The sequence below is a fragment of the Lissotriton helveticus genome, chromosome 11 (genome assembly GCF_964261635.1).
Source record: "Lissotriton helveticus chromosome 11, aLisHel1.1, whole genome shotgun sequence".
Classification (NCBI taxonomy): domain Eukaryota; kingdom Metazoa; phylum Chordata; class Amphibia; order Caudata; family Salamandridae; genus Lissotriton; species Lissotriton helveticus.
The window spans coordinates 335,591,338-335,608,352 of NC_136072.1; the positions used below are offsets into that span (position 1 = coordinate 335,591,338).

General features: G+C 50.0%; 1 protein-coding gene across 4 annotated transcripts in view; it reads left to right on the plus strand.

The window, feature by feature from the left end:
- The window catches only part of HDLBP (high density lipoprotein binding protein), a 1,657,332-nt gene extending 1,642,906 nt beyond the window's left edge, over nucleotides 1–14,426 (plus strand). For all 4 annotated transcript variants that reach the window (XM_078665718.1, XM_078665720.1, XM_078665719.1 and 1 more), the window contains exon 28: nucleotides 13,169–14,426. In XM_078665718.1, coding sequence (XP_078521844.1) covers nucleotides 13,169–13,258 — 90 coding nt within the window. In that variant the 3' untranslated portion in view covers nucleotides 13,259–14,426. The remainder of the gene's footprint in view (nucleotides 1–13,168) is intronic.
- The last annotated feature ends 2,589 nt before the right edge of the window (nucleotides 14,427–17,015 follow it).

Below are 17,015 nucleotides of genomic sequence, written 5' to 3' on the forward strand. Positions count from 1 at the left end.
TACGCAAAAGTTTCCGGATCCAGACTGACGCCTGGGGATATTCTAAGGTAAGGAATCTAATACTAACTACTGTTTCTTACAGATATATCGTTACCGAAGGTAAGTAACTTGTTCTTCATGCATTTTGTTCACAAGGATACAGTGCAATTCATCAGGACCTTAGAGTAACTATCTACAGGCTGTGGGAGGCAGGAGTTCTACCTACCACAGTATACTGGGGGGCAGACAAGAGGTCCTGCCACTTCTTAGTGGAACCCTACTAATGTAAAGCGTTGGCATCAACGGTCTTCTCCCGTGCTGAGCACCTAGAATGTAGGCACCCTGCCCGCTTGACGGACGCCACCTCAAGATCTACCCGCAGGTCGGGGAGTAGAAGAGAAGCCGGAGATTCTTAAAAGGCATTACGCATATGTTCCCTTCTGTTCCTTTCCTAATGCCTCAGTGGGACTTGAATCTTGTTTTAACTTCTCATATGTGCTCCCTTTGAGCCGCTTCACAATTGTCCTTTACATCTTTTGACTTTGAAAACCGTCTTCCTGGTGGCTTTCACCTCTGCCAGGAGAGTGAGTGAGCTTCAGGCTCTTTCTTGTAAGCCTCCTTTTCTGTCGGTTCATCCGGACAAGGTTGTGCTTCGCACTCTTACTTCCTTCTTGCCAAAGGTTGTCACTGCCTTCCACATTGGGCAGACTATCACCTTGGCCACTTTCTTTCTGCCTCCGCGCCCTTTCAGAGAGGAAGAGAGGCTCCACCATCTGGACCCAAAACATGCGCTCTCCTTTTACCTGAGTAAGATAAACAGGAGTAAACCCATGAACCACATTGGGATGGGTGAGTAATGCAACAAGAAACAATTCCCAACTGGTCTCAATAGAAGTCAGTTAAATACAGTATGCAATCAGCATTACAAAGAACAAGACAGAACCAAGGAGTCTCAGACGTTTTTTTAGAAGAAGCTTATTATTTAGCAAATTTTTCAGGGTCTTTCACATGGCTAAATACAGTTAAACAGCACTGTGTCGAGCAAATCATGTGACAACCGGAGAGGCACTTGGTGAATGGTGATATTTACAATAAGTGAGAGTGCAAGTGCTAAGGTGAGCAGCGTGAACGACGCATAGTGACAAAGAATATGTACAGTGATGGCTCCACAATTTCAAGTTGCGATTACTTTGAAGCAAAATTCAATAGATTGTTTGGAGCACAAAATGTAAAATGCGTCAACAAATGATGCTGCAGTGTACCTGAATCGCACACAAGCATTCCGGTTGGATGACCAGCTCTTTGTTGGCTACGCATGCGCCAAAAAAAGGCCGGGTGTTCACAAGAGGTCTATCACCCGCTGGGTCGTCTTGTGTAGCAAGGCCTGTTATTCTATGGCTAAAAAGGAACCGCCGGTAGAGCTGCGTGCCCATTCTACCAGGGCGGCCGCAGCTACTACTGCATTGGGACTTGGTGTCCCCCTGCAAGACATCTGTCAGGCAGCCACGTGGGCCTCACTGCACTCTTTTACTGAGCATTATTGCATTGACAGTCAAGTCCGTGGAGACAGCTTCTTTGGCCGTTCTGGTCTCTGTGACTTTCTGGTGTGATCTGGTTCGCAGACCCACCACCGGGGTTGGTATTCCTGGGGTATCTATTCTAAGGTAAGGAATCATCACTAACGTGTCTCTTTCAGATGCACAAGTTACTTGTGTAACAATATATCTGTAAGAGACATTAGTTAGTGATAGATTCCTTACCGCCCCAACCCATCCTCCCCGTTCTGCGAACTGATTTCTAGAGTTAGTCATCCTTTCGGGCCCTAGTTTCTATGCACCAGTGGTCAGTATCTTGCATGGCTCTGCGTTCCTGTCACGGAAAGTTGCGTACAGAACGGACGTCTGCGCGCGTCTAAGTAGCTCCAGTGACTCATCTCAGCGAATACGACGCACACGGAGCCGTACGGCAACGACTATCGACGTGCAGGGGTACTGCTGACGACAGCTTTCCGGATCCAGTCGGACGCCTGGGGATATTCTAAGGTAAGGAATCGATTACTAACTAATGTCTCTTACTGATCTATTGGTACAGAAGTAAGTAGCTTGTGCTTCTCGCAGTACTGCAATAAGCAAGGTGGGAGATTGGGTACTTTGCCAAGAGCCTCGGTCTCTGAAACTGGGCGAATAGTCAGGGCATTTCCCTGGTGGTATACCACTTGGCTGGATCTTTAAACACCAAGGTGGTCAAACTCAGTTGCCAACTCCTCATTGCAGATTTCTAATGGCTGTTACATCTGCAGTTGGCACAGGGCATCTTCCATCAATGCAGAGAATCTGGCTTAATCTCTTCCCCTCCATCGAGAACAGTGTCCATGCTGTTGCGTGTTGGAGTTCCCAAGAAAGCTCTCCCTTAGAGATGTATTTCATATGCATTGAAGAATGAGAATACTTTACTCCTTCCCGCTGTTCCCTTTGGCCCAGAGTTCTAAAGTAGATGACCAACAGTCTGGCCCAAGTCACTCTAACGGCACCGAATTGGGCCACAAGAGTGTGGTACTTGGATTATCTGGGCTTGAGCATCTGTCCTGGCCAGGCTGCCCCATTGTGAGGATAGTCTCCTGTAGCAGGAAGGTTCCTTTGGCCTCCCTCCAAGAGTTTTCATCCTGATAGCCAGGCGTCCTTCCAAGAAATTTGTGTGCAAGTTGGTGGGATAACATTATATCTAGGTGCAGTACCTTCCAATCTGAAAGAAACAGGTTAGTGTTAGATTCCTTACCTTAGAATATCCCCAGGCGTCAGACTGGATCCGGAAAGTTTTGCGTAGCAGTACCCCTGCGCGTCGGTAGGGGCTGTCTGCGGCTCCGCGTCCGTCGTCGGCGTTGTTGTCTTCGGGATGACGTAGTCGGAGTACTTAGACACCGCCCTCGCGCTCTGACGTCCGTTCTTCTTTTGTCCGTGCCAGCAAGCCCAGATCCGGGAAGAGCAGTAATCCTAGTCATTTTTTGACTACGTTTTTGATCTCTTTTAGATCACCTCTCGAGTCGACCTTCGACTCGCGGTGCCGGTAGGGATTCCTGGGTTCAAGCCTTGTGAGGATTGTAGTAAATGCCTGATGTCTGTTACCGACCCCCACCGCCGGTGCCTTTACTGTCTCGGGGCTGACCACAATGACAAGTCGTGCCCCGACTGCCGGGCCCTAACCTCGAAAGCTAGGCGGGAGCGGTCCCGTGAGCGGCTCGAGCTCTGGTAGTCGGCCCTGCGCCGGTCGAGGAGGAGGTCGAGGGACCGGTCGCGGTGCCGTAGTCATCGCCGCTCGAGGAGTCACCACCATTCGGCGGGCTTAAAGTTCTCAGTAAAGTCGAGGCACTCGAAGGAGATGTCGAAGAGGCGTCATCGCTCTTCTGACTCCCCCCGACACTCGCACAACGTGGCCGGGAGTTCCGGCGACACCACCCACGCGGCTCCGCCGGAGCCGGATGCGCCGCGTCCAGCTCCACACCTGCCGGTCCCTGGGCTGCACGCGCCGCCGGAGGAGATTCGTGACTTCCTCGTGGCCATGAGGAGTCACTTCCCTCCATCGGGCCCTGTCGGAGCGCCTTCGGGCACCGCAGGTCCGCCTGGGAGCCCTGGCGGGCCGGCGGCTCCGGCCCCGGTGCCGTCAAGGCCGCAGTCCCAATGCCGCAGGCTCCCACGGTATCCAGGCCTGGATCCCGGTCGTCGCCAGTCGACCTTACGACCCCTCCGCTGGCGCCAACACAGAGGGTGTCTCCCCTGATGCTGTCCCCGGACGACGTAGACATCGATTCCAGTCCGGGTCCGGCGTCGGACCGGCACCGCCTTCGACACCGATAGGTGAGCAATTCACCTACAACCCGGCTCCATCATTTTTACATGAATATCAGGAGATGGATGATGAGGACGACTGGGAGGGGTCTGAGGACCCTTTGGCACAACAGTGGCAGTTGAACCAGGACTAGGCAGATGAGCTGAGGGAGGCCAATGGTCTGGACACTTCGCCCGACACTGGATTTGTCTCCCCTCCTACCCTGGCTACGTAGGAGGGGGCTGCTTACAGTGTGGTGTTGACAAGGGCAGCCAAGGACTTGCATCTTGAGCTCCCTGTTGCGGCCGTGAGGACTAACCTCCTCACTGAGGTGCTCAAACCGCAGGCAAGTTCCTCGGAGCCTCTCCTGCCATTTAACGAAGCCCTCACTGACGTTCTGGTTGGCACCTGGTCCAAGCCCTCTACAGGCCTTCCTGTAGATCGGAACGTGGCCTGACGCCACCGCCCGCCCGGGCGACACCAGCTTCCTGTCCGTTGACCCCACCCCCGAGAGCCTGGTGATCCAGGCAGCTACGTCCCAGACAGCTTTCCCGATCACTCCCCCGGATCGGGAATACAAAAGGTACGATCAGTTTGGGAAGAAACTGTTATCATTCCTGTGTTTGGGCCTGCGGTCTGTCAACACCGCTTGCCTTTTGGGCCGTTACACCCACTCTCTGTAGGATACGGTTGCGGATGTGCTGCCCCAGTGTCTGGAGGAGGCCTGGGCACGGCTCTCCCAAGTCCTAGCGGAGGAGTGGGCCGCAGCACGGTATTCCATCCGATGTGGACTTGACACCACGGACTCGCTGGGTGGAGCGATGGCGACGACGGTGGCGGTTCGACGCCACGACTGGCTACGGTCTGCCAACTTTTCGCGTGATGTCCAGTCCACACCCATGGACATGCCCTTCGATGGCCGTTGCCTTGTTGGCGACAAAGCGGATAGAGAGCTGGAACGTTTTAAGGACTCCAGTGCTATGGCTAAGTCCTTGGGCCTCGGCCAACGCCAGCAGCCTTACGCTTTTCAACCCTTTCGTGGCCAAGGAAGGGGCGCCCCCTACACGTACAGCCAGCCACAGGCTGCAGAACCAACAGCAGCGCGGACGTGGTAACCGCCGTGGCGGTGCCGGGGGACAACAGCCGGGTCAGTCCACATCAAAGCCTTCCTAGTCCGAGCTTTCAGGCCCATACGACGCCAGTGGGGGGCAGGGTTCGCCATCACCTCCTCCATTGGCGTACCATCACATCGGACAGGTGGGTGCTGCAAATCGTCCGAAGGGGCTACTCCCTCCACTTTGAGGCGAACCCTCCAGCCATGCCACCGCAGTACCACCGCGTATCGGGGGATCACTTGCAACTTCTGCAAGAGGAAGTTACAGCCCTCTTGGCCAAGGGGGTCTTCGAGCGCATTCCTGGGCCAGAAGTAGGGTGTGGTTATTACTCCCACTACTTTCTGGTTCCCAAGAACGGCAAAGGGGGCCTAAGCCCTATCTTGGACTTTCGGAACTTCAACGGCTTCCTCCGGAAGGAGAAGTTCAAGATGCTGACGTTGGCTCAGGTCTTAGCCGCACTAGACCCTAGAGACTGGATGGTAGCGTTGGACTTGCAGGACTCGTATTTCCACATCCCCGTCCTGCCTGTCTGCCCACCGGCATTACCTGCGGTTCACGGTAGGCCACGAGCACTTTCAGTTTACTGCGCTCCCCTTCGGCCTTACCAGCGCCCCTCGGGTGTTCAAGAAAGTGATGGCGGTGGTCGCAGCTCAACTGCGCAAATCAGGGGTTTCAGTCTGCCCCTATCTCGACGACTGGTTGTTGAAGGTGGGCTCGCTCAGACAGTCGCCAGCCACCTCCAGACTACAGCCGACCTCCTGCACCTGCTGGGGTTCTCCATCAATGTGCCGAAGTCACACCTGTGCCCCTCTCAGAAGCTCCTCTTCATCGGAGCGGTTCTGGATTCAGAGCAGTTTCGGGTTTATCCTCCCGAACAGCGGGTTCGGAATATTCAGACTCTGATTCCGATCTTTCTTCCTTTTTCCTGACTCTCGGTCAGGTTGACGCTGCGGCTTCTGGGGCTGATGGCCTCCTGCATCCTTCTGGTGCATCACGCCAGGTGGGGGATGCGGGCTCTGCAGTGGGACCTGAACTTTCAGTGGGCCCAACATCAGGGCAACCTGTCCGACCACATCCTGATCTAGTTGCAGTGGTGGCTCACGGACCGCGATTGGGTCAGCGGCAGATCCCTCTCCCTACCCTGACCGGAGCACATAGTTGTGACAGATGCGTCCCTCCTGGGTTGGGGGCGCCACATGGGGGAGGTGGAGATCAGAGTCCTCTGGTCTCCGGCGGAGGCCCGGCTCCACATCAACCTGTTGGAGTTACGGGCGATTCGTCTAGCACTGAAGGCATTCCTCCCCTCTGTCTGGGGGAGTGTAGTGCAGGTGTTCATGGACAACACCACCGCCGTGTGGTACTGCAACAAACAGGGCGGGGTGGGGTCGTGGACCCTTTGCCAGGAGGCTCTGCGCCTCTGGCAATGGCTGGAACGCCAGGGCGTCACCCTGGTGGCTCAACACATGGCAGGTTCCCTGAACGCCAGGGCGGACAAAGTCAGCCGTCGGTGCATGATGGATCACGAATGGCGGCTGAACTCGGACGTGGCGCAAGGCCTCTTTCAGCAATGGGGAGAGCCTTGGTTAGATCTATTCGCCACCGAAGAGAGCGCGCAATGTCATCAGTTCTGCGTGTTGGAATTTCCAAGGCGGCACTCGCTCGGCGACGCTTTTTGTCGCGAGTGGAGCTGCGGTGAATTGTACGCCTTTCCGCCTATACCACTTCTGCCCAGAGTGCTGAAGAAGATCAAGCGCGACCGGGCCCAAGTCATCCTTGTGGCTCCGGACTGGGCACGAAGGTACTGGTATCCAGAGCTACTCAGTATGTCAGTCGATCCCCCGGTTCGTCTGCCTCTTCGGGAGGACCTTCTGTCGCAGCAGCAGGGGACGGTCTTCCACCCGAACCTGTCCAGTCTCCACCTCCATGCTTGGAGATTGAGCGGCGACAGTTGAGGCCATTTGACTTGCCTCCTGAAGTCTGTAATGTCATTCTGGCAGCCAGGCGTCCCTCCACAAAAACGGTATACGCCTGCAGGTGGAAGAGATTTGTGGCATGGTGCACAGCAAAGGCTGTGGATCCTCTCTCTGCCCCCCTTTCGGAGGTTATCCTCTTCCTTCTTTCTCTTGCCCAGCAGGGCTCTGCTCTGGGCACTATCAAGGGCTACCTTTCTGCCCTTTCAGCCTTTCTCAGGCTGCCTGATCAACCTTCTTTGTTCAAGTCCCCCATTGTAAATAGATTTCTTAAGGGCATTACACACACGTTCCCTCCTGTTCCGTTTGTGATGCCTCAGTGGGACTTGAACCTTGTTCTTACTTTTCTGATGTGCGCTCCCTTTGAGCCACTTCACAACTGTCCTCTCCGCCTTCTTACTCTGAAGACTGCTTTCCTTGTGGCCATCACCTCTGCCAGGAGAGTGAGCTAGCTCCAGGTCCTTTCTTGTACTCCACCTTTCCTTTCTGTCCATCCGGATAAAGTGGTGTTGCGTACTAAGCCATCTTTCCTGCCCAAGGTTGTCACGGCCTTCCGCATCGGGCAGTCTATCACCTTGCCTACCTTCTTTCCGCCACCGCATCCCTCTAAAGAGGAAGAGCGGCTCGACCGTCTGGACCCAAAACGTGCGCTCTCATTCTATTTGGATCGCACACGCCAGTTCCGGGTGGATGACTGTGAGAAGTTGGCCTGATATGCAGTGCTCACTATTCTAGTGAACACTATGTATCAGTCCAAACAACCCTTATTGATGATTGGTTGTAAGTCAACCTTATAGACCAGCTATCCTAGTAGCATGGATACGAGCAGTCTAAGGCTAAGACTCTAGAGGGCGTGTTAAGCCAGCTGTTTTACCATCACATTACCCCTTGAACACCAAGTGAAAGGACACCACACAAGTTGTTATCAAAAATAAAGTATATTTATTTATAACAGGACTACCCTGGCTCTTTATGAGACAGGGAGCTAAGCACACAACAAAACTCTTAAAGAAACACTGAAAGTCGCACAATTTACACAGATGCCCGAGGGGCACGAAAAACCATATACTATGAAAATGGAATGCGAAATTACTAGCAGGTAAGTAATACTTTTCTAGACTTTAGAATCGCTAGGCCTACAATACTAAACACTTAGGTTAGGAGCACGAGGCCTGTGGACGTCGTGTGCAGAGTGGGAACTCTCACGCGTAAGGCGGGAAAAAGTCTATGGATGCTAGCAATTGACAGTTACTGTTCTCGGGCGAACCCGACTAGGTGGGTCGAAAACGGGAGTGGATCCGAACACTTAGGGTGTTGGACTATGCTGGAGCACCGGGGTACTCAGTTTACCTAGCCCAGGGGCTGCGGCTGCATAGGGTTGAAGTTGCGTCGGAAACCCTCGTTGAAGAACCAGGAGCCTGAAGAAAGAAGTTGCTGGCAGGCGACCAGTGAAGAAAGTTCGTGGAGATCCAAGCCTGGATCAGGGAAGAAGACCTGTAAGCAGAGGGGACCAAGTTCTGAATCACTAGCCAGTGATTTAGGTGGGCACCAGGGTGGCACCGGACGAAGTCACCTCGACCAGGTGAGTGGGCGCTGCTGGGCTCTGCAGGCTCTCGGACCAGGAGGCGTTGTCGGCGACCAGGATGGAGGTGCGAGCTGTCCCACGAATGTATCTGCTTCTGACGTCGCTGGACCCAGGATTGGGGCAACAAGTCTTGGCAAATGCAAGGCCCACGCGGTGGATCTAAAATGGCGTCTTGAGTGGACCAGGAGGGTCCAGGGTGCTCCTCTTTTGGAGGGGAGCAAGGGCTAGTCTGGAGCAACCAGACCAGCAGTGTTTGTCGTCGTGGAGCGTCGTGAGAGGGCACTAGCCAACGGGCAAGCGACCGGGACAACGCGGTGAGCAGCCAAGAGCAGAAGGGCCCCACGCAGATCTCGTGGATGCAGGGGGGCTGAACTTCGGTGCTGGAGCTGCTCAGGGTCGGGGCTTCTCTTACCCCAAAGCACTTAGTCGAGGGTCACTCGGTGGTCGTGCTGGACAAGCGTCGTGCAGTTCTGAAGATGGCCGGTCCCTCGAGGTCTCGTCACACCCACGTATCTCAGCGTAACTGACGATGTAGGTAGAGGTCAGAGGTGCCAGGGAAGCCGGTTCTCGTCGTGCTGAAGCAGTCTTGATCCGAAGGAGAGACTGGCAACAAACCGCGATGCTTGGTTGGTGCCTGCTGCTGCAGGGTGACTACTCCTTAGTCACAAGGGAGAAAATCTTGAGAAGAGTCTTGAGTTCTTCGTGTAGAAGGTCGGTTCAGGATTCAAAGATTGATCTAATTTGGAAGGGGGCCTGCTCCTACCTTTATCCTGCAAAAGGGGGCTGGCACGCGACTAAGTCCTGCCCTATGGGTGGGACTAGGAGGGGGGTGGTTACACCCCTCTCCTTTGGCGGGCTTTCCCCAGCTCAGGGTCTGGTGTGCCCCTGGAACTGGTTCAAGCCGGCCTATGCACAGTGAGCACCGGGGTGCCACTTGCAGTCACCTTCCTCTAAAGCCCTGCCTACCTAGGATACACAAAATCCTGTCTGGGATGGTGCTGGCACCGCCCCTGACAGGAAACCCTTTGTCCTTGCCTCCTGCGCTGGGAGGACTCCCAGCAACAGGAGGGCAGACTTGTGTCTCGGTGGCAGCATCCATTTTGTGGATGCTAAGGCTCTGTCTGACTTTAACCGGGGTTACAGGTTACCAACATGTCGTGTCCCTCTAGAAGGGTGGAATGCTAACCCCGTCGCCAGAATTGGCGAGGGGTAAGTATTCCAATTCGTATGACACCTTACTCGACATGTTTTGATAAAGCGATACCAGAGTTGGCATGTAACCGCGAGGATTATAATGCACTTAAGAGTATATGGTATGCGATATCATGGAAACGGCTAAGGGATAGATCCCGAAAGCCGCAGATAGGCTCAGCTCATGCCAGAGCACCACCTCACACGATTCCAAGCACTCTGCCTTCAGGATTGTCAAGGCCTGCCATAGGAGTGACTGATAGGAGATCTGTGTGTCCATATAGGTTTAGATATAGGTCTACTATATCTAAAGCAAAGGGTGATTACACCACCTTGCCCCCAGCTGTCAAGCAGCCATTTGTGTCTGTTTAGTTAGTCGGCCCAGGGGTGGCATAATACATGCTGCAGCCCCTGGGAGACTTCTGGGTACACCTCAACCCTGGGTACAGGGACTTAGAGAGGGCCCAGTGCCAATTCAGTACCTGGGTACAATTTGGAATAGAGAACAGCTAGGCTGTGGGTCTGATTAGCAGGCCCACAGCCAGGGAAAGTCGTAAACCAGTGAAACAAAAAGCAAAAATCTGGGTGATCATAGGATTGCAGACCCTACTCTCCTACATTGACCAACTCTTTGTTGGTTATGTGGGCGCCAAGCAGGGGAAAGCGGTGCACAAGAGGACCATCTCCCGGTGGATCATCTTGTGTATCCAGGCATGTTACTCCTTGGCTAGAAAGGAGCCCCCTGTTGGATTGCGGGCTCATTCCACCCGAGCCACGGCAACTACAACTGCCCTGGGCCGGGGAGTGCCCTTACAAGACATTTGTCAGGCAGCTACGTGGGCATCGCTGCACACGTTTGCAAGACACTACTGCCTGGACAGCCAAGTCCGGAGGGGTGGCTTCTTTGGCCGTTCTGTCCTCCAGGACTTTCTGGTGTGATTATTGGTTCGCAGACCCACTATTGCTGGGGTATCTATTCTAAGGTAAGGAATCTAATACTAACGTGTCTCTTTCAGATGCACAAGTTACTACTTGTGTAACGATATATCTGTAAGACATTAGTTAGTATTAGATTCCTTACCGACCCACCCATCCTCCCCGTTCTGCGAACCGATATCTAGGGTTAGGGTTATCCCCTTCAGGGCCCTAGTTTCAATGGCACCAGTGTTGGTTGTTGGCATGGCTCAGCGCTTCTGGCGCGGAAAAGCTGTGTCTAAGAACTGACGTCAGCACGCGGAGGCGGTGTCTCAGTACTCCGACGACGTCATCACGACGACGGACGCAGAGCCGCAGACGACGCCTACCGACGCGCAAGGGTACTGCTACGCAAAATATTTCCGAATCCAGTCTGGGGATATTTTAAGGTAAGGAATCCAATACTAACTAATGTCTCTTACAGATATATCGTTACACAAGTAACAACTTGTGCTTCTTGTAATGTACTTTGACCTCTGACCTCCTAAAGAGTGCAGAGGGGTTGTTTAGAATAAATACATATATATTTGATATATACCTCGTGTGGTGTCCTTTCATTTGGTACTCAAGGGATTATAATTGGTAAAACAACTTGCATAATACGCTCTCTGAAGTCTGAGCCTGATTACTGCTGGTCCATGCTACCACTAGGATAGCCTTCAATAAGGTTGACTTTACAACCACCATCAATAAGGGTCGATTAGACAGGTGCCCACTAGAACTAGTGGACATCATGGATGGATGGATGGGTTTTTATATAGCGCAATATCACCGCCAGGTCTCAAAGCGCTTTTCATTGGGAACCCGTCCTGGTTTTTCCCTGTGAGATAGCACCTACTGGGTATCCCCAAGGTGAAAGCCAGGCATCCCGCCGTGGGGGGCCGTAGTGGAGATTAAGCAAGCTATTGCCCAGAGTTGCAGAGTGTGAACCTGTGATTCGAATAGGCACCGAAGCGAGAATTACCGAGTCCGTGGACATTTTGGGCTCAAGACCCTGCCGCGTCGGGAATTGAACCCTGGTCCCGGGTCTGATCTCAGCGTCCGGGTCTGCCTCCTCTAACCAGCGAGCCAAGCTAACTTCTCACACGTTGTATTAAGCATTGGCTAAGAACCAGACTCCAGAAGGTCTGAGGGCTCATTCCACCAGAGCTAAAGCTGCTACGCCTGTGTTTGTATACCCACTGCATGTCCTGGTTCTGTCAGGCAGCTATGTGGGCATCAGTGCACACTTTCACCCAGTGTGTCTGCCTTGATCTCCAGGTCCAGTGGAAATGGCATTTTGCCTTCTTAGTCCCACAAGATGTGCATGTCTGAGTTCACTCCGAAGACCCTCCTACTTTGGAGATACTGCTTTGGTATCTGGTTTAAAGGGAGGAATCTACGGTTAAGTTACTTTGATAACACTCCTTCTGGTGGATGATTTAACTGCAATCCCCTTACCTCCCTATCCTTTCTGTACAGTGGAGGAGCCTCTTTAAGCTCTCTAAACATGTACCAAAATGGAGATCTGCACACTGGTACATTAGTTTATTATGTTGTCTGTGTTGGCCAACAAGGATGAGGTTCCACTCAATCACTTCTTAAGTTGAACTATGCATACCTGGAGTTACACAGCCCCATTCTACCAGAATTCAGGAGCATTGCTATAAAAAGTTTCTGGATCCAGTCTGGCATCTGAGGAATATTCCATAGATGGGGAATCTACAGTTCGATAGAGTATCCACCAGAAGCAGTGTTATTTATTTTTTAAGAAGCTTGGAGCGCGCAGCTACCGAAAATGGTCTCCCGGCGCTAGAGGCATACCGTAGTTAAAGTTGAACACATGTGAAATTAGTTTCAGCATGCGAAGACTAGTTAATTTTTTTTCAAAACACTGTAGTCCTTTTGTTAAAAGGATACAAAACGTCTAGCAGTTTGGATGAGTTTAGTCCTAATGTTTATTGTTTATAAAAATGCTTTTTAAAAAAAATATAATTGTTTATTAAAAAAAGGTTTTAAGATTCCTCACGAATGCACGTATATTGGATGCTATTTAATTAATCATCGCTACCCATGATGGAAAGCTTAGATTGCAGTGATTTTATTAAAGTTGTTTTAATTCCACCGCATTGCTCTTTGAAAGCATCCTGTTGGTACAAGGCATTCTCTCCTGGGATTGAACAAAACCTCACCAGGTGCTTCTAAATTTAAACTCTGTGTACCACCGAATGGTACAAAGAAATGCATTTGAGCCGCATCTGCCCCTTTCTCTCTCTGCTGCTACAGATTCCAGAGACATTTTCTGTGTGTTCACTCTAATAAGTGACCTGCATGCTCTAATCCTCTTCTGGCCTTATCTCCGCACCAAGACAGCCCAAAAGCTTAGGGGCAAGCATATATATGTTACTTTTCTGTCTTGATGTTTTCTATGTTGCCTATAGGCACAGTTATTTTAACTTGCATACAACAATTGGAGAATGTTTTGACTTTCAGTGCATGAATTGTGCCATTTACACATATGGTTTAACAGTTAAATGCATTTTCTCTTGCAGGCTCCTGACATGAGCAGCTCTGAAGACTTCCCTTGTTTTGGAGCACCTGTTCCCCACAAGATTTCTCCCTGGGGACCCAAGCGATTTTAGCCTCTCCGCATAAACCCATCTCATCCAGCCGCTGAGACTGTACTGATGCAGTGTTCTTCCTGAAGTGATCCTGAATGCAGCGGCTGAAATTTGGCCCAAATCGTTCCCTATTTTTAGGGCTCTGTTAATGAAGGCTGGAGTGCCACATTGCTATTTCCTGCTTCTTCCCACCTCCTTTCCCATGCTTCAACTGCCCTCTCCAAGAAAACGTGCTCCTGGGAAATTCACCCAAGTGTTTTATCATCCCATCAAGTAGATAAGTTTAGATGCACCACCAAGGGAGCTCTAAGTGTGCTTCTTTTTCACTCGTTGCTCTTCCAGTAGTCTCTTTAATTGTTGTTTGCTCTTAATTCTCCTTCAGGAGCTGCTTGTCCTTTGCTTAGCACTTGCAGCTGATCAAGAGCTTAAAAAAACAACTTGGATGGAGAAAAGTGAAAAGTGGATGATCTGGAGGTCGTTTTGTCGTTAATTAGATGATTGAAGGCAAAGGAGCCAGTACTGTTGTGCTCCAGGCTCCCTCATTCTCTTATTTAGTGTCCCATGATCATTTTGTTAGCTTAGCCATGGTCTGCTGTGGGGTGAATTCACATAGCCTAGCTTTTTTCAAGCTGGACCATTGCAACATGTCAGTTGTTTACAAAGGATTCTCTGAAAACTGAGCTCTTTGGGGAAAATTACAATTATGGCACAAACGTGGATAAACTATACCCTGACTTTTTTTGAGCCTGCAGATGACCATGTCAATTTTTATGAAGTTTTTTTTTTTTGTTTAATTGCGGACATCCCTCTCCCTTCCTGAAACCTAGGGCATACCCTATGCCTTCTTGAGCAAATGGCATGGGGCACTCTAGCCTTCCTGTGAGAGATCTAAGACTGTGCCTAGGAATCTACTTCCTGTGTCGTGACCTCAGGAAATGAATTTCCACAACTTTCTGAAAAGCCAAAATAGTTTTGCCCAATTTCTTTTCTTTTCCTTTTTTGTCTCTACCCTTTCCTCCCGTGACATCCCTCCTCACCCACTCACTATCCCCATCTCTAAACCCCCAGGTCTCCCATCATAGAGTGCAATGAAAACCCTTCCTCCTGCAATCAAATGGCTTGACGAGGGATTGAATACAGATACAAAATATGAAACCTACAAAAATAAAACTAAAGCTGCTTAAATAAATGAACTTGTGGACCACGATCATTGGCCCTCCCCAAGTGGTGGAGTGAGAGACGGCGGTTGGTACTTTGATAAATGGGATCATTTTCATTGTGTGGGGCGACTGCTGTGGGCGTTTGACTTTTCACCGTAGGAGGAAGGGTGAACAGGTTGTTGAGGTTCTCTAATATTAGAATATTGAGTGGTAACACTAACATTAAAGTAGAAAGGATTGTTGCACCAGAGAAAGTTGCCTAAGAATGCCGCTTAAAACAAGGAGAAGCCAACACGTGCTGTTTCCTTTGTGCTTTTTTTTTTTTTTTAACTGATTCCAAAAGGAAATCTGCAACCCTTGTTTTTTAAAGTAACATGGGCAAGGCTGCTACCGGACTAGATCACTGCATGTTGCTTCTTCCTAGATAAAGCTCTTCTTTCTGGAGCCATACTTCAGTACCTTAAAGCACTGAGCAGTGGTAAATCATAAACAATCGATAGAAATATAAAATGAGCTGTAGATTGGTAGTCACATATAAGGAAGTTTCAACCATGCAGCACAGTGGGGGGGGGGGGGGTAATGGTGGGGGATAATGGCATTGGTATACAAAGATTGTTGGGTCACGACCTGTCTCCTGTTTATGTAATTGCAACCTCAACCGACTGTTCTTCCGGGCTGTTCTTCACATTTTTTATGATAAGACGTCCGAACGTCTGATGTACAGAATGTTTTCACAGGCTCTTGTTGACTATGGCTGTCTGTTTGCTTGTACTTGGTAGACCAGAAATGGTTTCCTCATAGTGTGAAGCTGTTTGTACATCAGTTCTCTCCATTTCCTACTTTACAAAGGGGTAAAAATCACTCAGGAATAGGTTTGTTCTGCCCTATGTACTGACTAGTACATTTTATTCTTCCACTCCAGGCCTTGTTTGTCCTGGCATGCTGCGCTGGAAAAAAATACCTTTGTCTTAGTGATATGGCCATTGCTAGATGACTTAATAGAAGCCATGCCCATGGTTGCCTGTATAACCTGTTGCAGCCTCTTCCCTTTAGGCTCCACTTAAAACTTTGAAATACATTTTGAAAGTGCAAACTATTTAAATTGTCATTTCCCTTTCAAGGTTAAGTGAATAAATAGTGTTCGACCATGCAATTTCCCCCTGGCACTGGTGCTATTGTTTCCCCCCTCCCCACCCCCCATGTTCCCTCCTTCATTTTTAATTTCTTTTGTTTAGTTTTTTTTTTTTTTTTAAAGTCTTCCATCTGTTCTTGTGTTTCCATGGCGAGGACCCTCAGCCTTAATCATCTGGAACCTGAGGCTGGTGTGCACAGCCCATGGATGACACTGGAATTTTATACGTTCTGAATAATAATAAAAAATAAAGTAAAAAATCAGAAATGATCTTTGAGTGTGGAAGATTTGTTGCTTTGAAAACAGGGTGATTTATACAATGCTGACTGGGGACGCACATGTGATTTTAGATTTGCTTAGCATTAATCGCAGATCCTATTTGCGTAGGTTTGTGAGTATTTAAATGCCAGATAGAGGTCTAACCTTTTCTGGAAAAAGCCCATTATGTTGCAAGTCGTATTAATTTAGTAGAGCTGGAAGTTAGAGTGCTCTGAGTAAGATTTGTCAAAAAGCTGTGCAAAACCCACACATTGCTACTAGGGCAGCACTTTCCTGCTTAAAAATGCAGAAGCTCTAAACAAGATAAATAGTGCACTGGTGTCGAGTGTGCACTATTGAGATAGCACTGAAGGCCAGATCTACCTCTAGAGAATGCATGTCTGCAAAGAATGCTTAAGAGCCCCTAAGTGTGAGCAGGCCTTGTTCAAACAAAATGATCTAAAGGCTACAAGTTGGATGCATTAGGTTTATATTGGTGCTGTCTCTGAAGCTAAGGCAGGGGTTTTTGCATGGCCAATATCACGTTACACAAAGAATGAGGGTAATATATACCAGAGAACTTGCTTCAAACTCTCCTGTGCCAGTAGCTGGTCATATGACTCTCTCTGTTCTGGGATCCACCGTTCTGATATCTGTCACATAAGGTGCTACCCTGGCACACATACAGCAAATAATTTTCTGTTCTGCTCCGTCTGCCATAGATCCTGAATTGCTTTTCTCATTACATTTTCTCCTATTTATTTACAGCTTGTATTGCTCTCAGGGATGTCGCCTAACAAATTTCAGATTTCAAACCCTGTCTCTGTTCGACCCCCCAAGCCCCCTTGTCCTCCCACGCAAATTAGGTACATAGCGTCCTAGAGCGAGTCCAAATCATGCATTAGTATGGGGTTGTATATATTAAGGCAATCGTAGAGACTCAAATCTTTACGTGGCTTGAACTGAGAATTCATGTTCCACTCTCCTGCTTCAGATCCTGGCTCCAACCAGCAGGTCTTCCAAGGACAAACATTCTAAGAAGGATTCTTCGGCTTCCAGTTTACATTGTCGATCCCTTGTCCTTGCCTCAAGTAAGACTTCCAAGGACCTTGTAGGAAGCTGCCACTGTAAATGGTATACCACTAGGTGATTATACTGTGCACAGAGTCCAGAGATTCCCAAGAATTGTACCGGGCTCAATGCAAACCCAAAGGGCTCTATTTGTGGT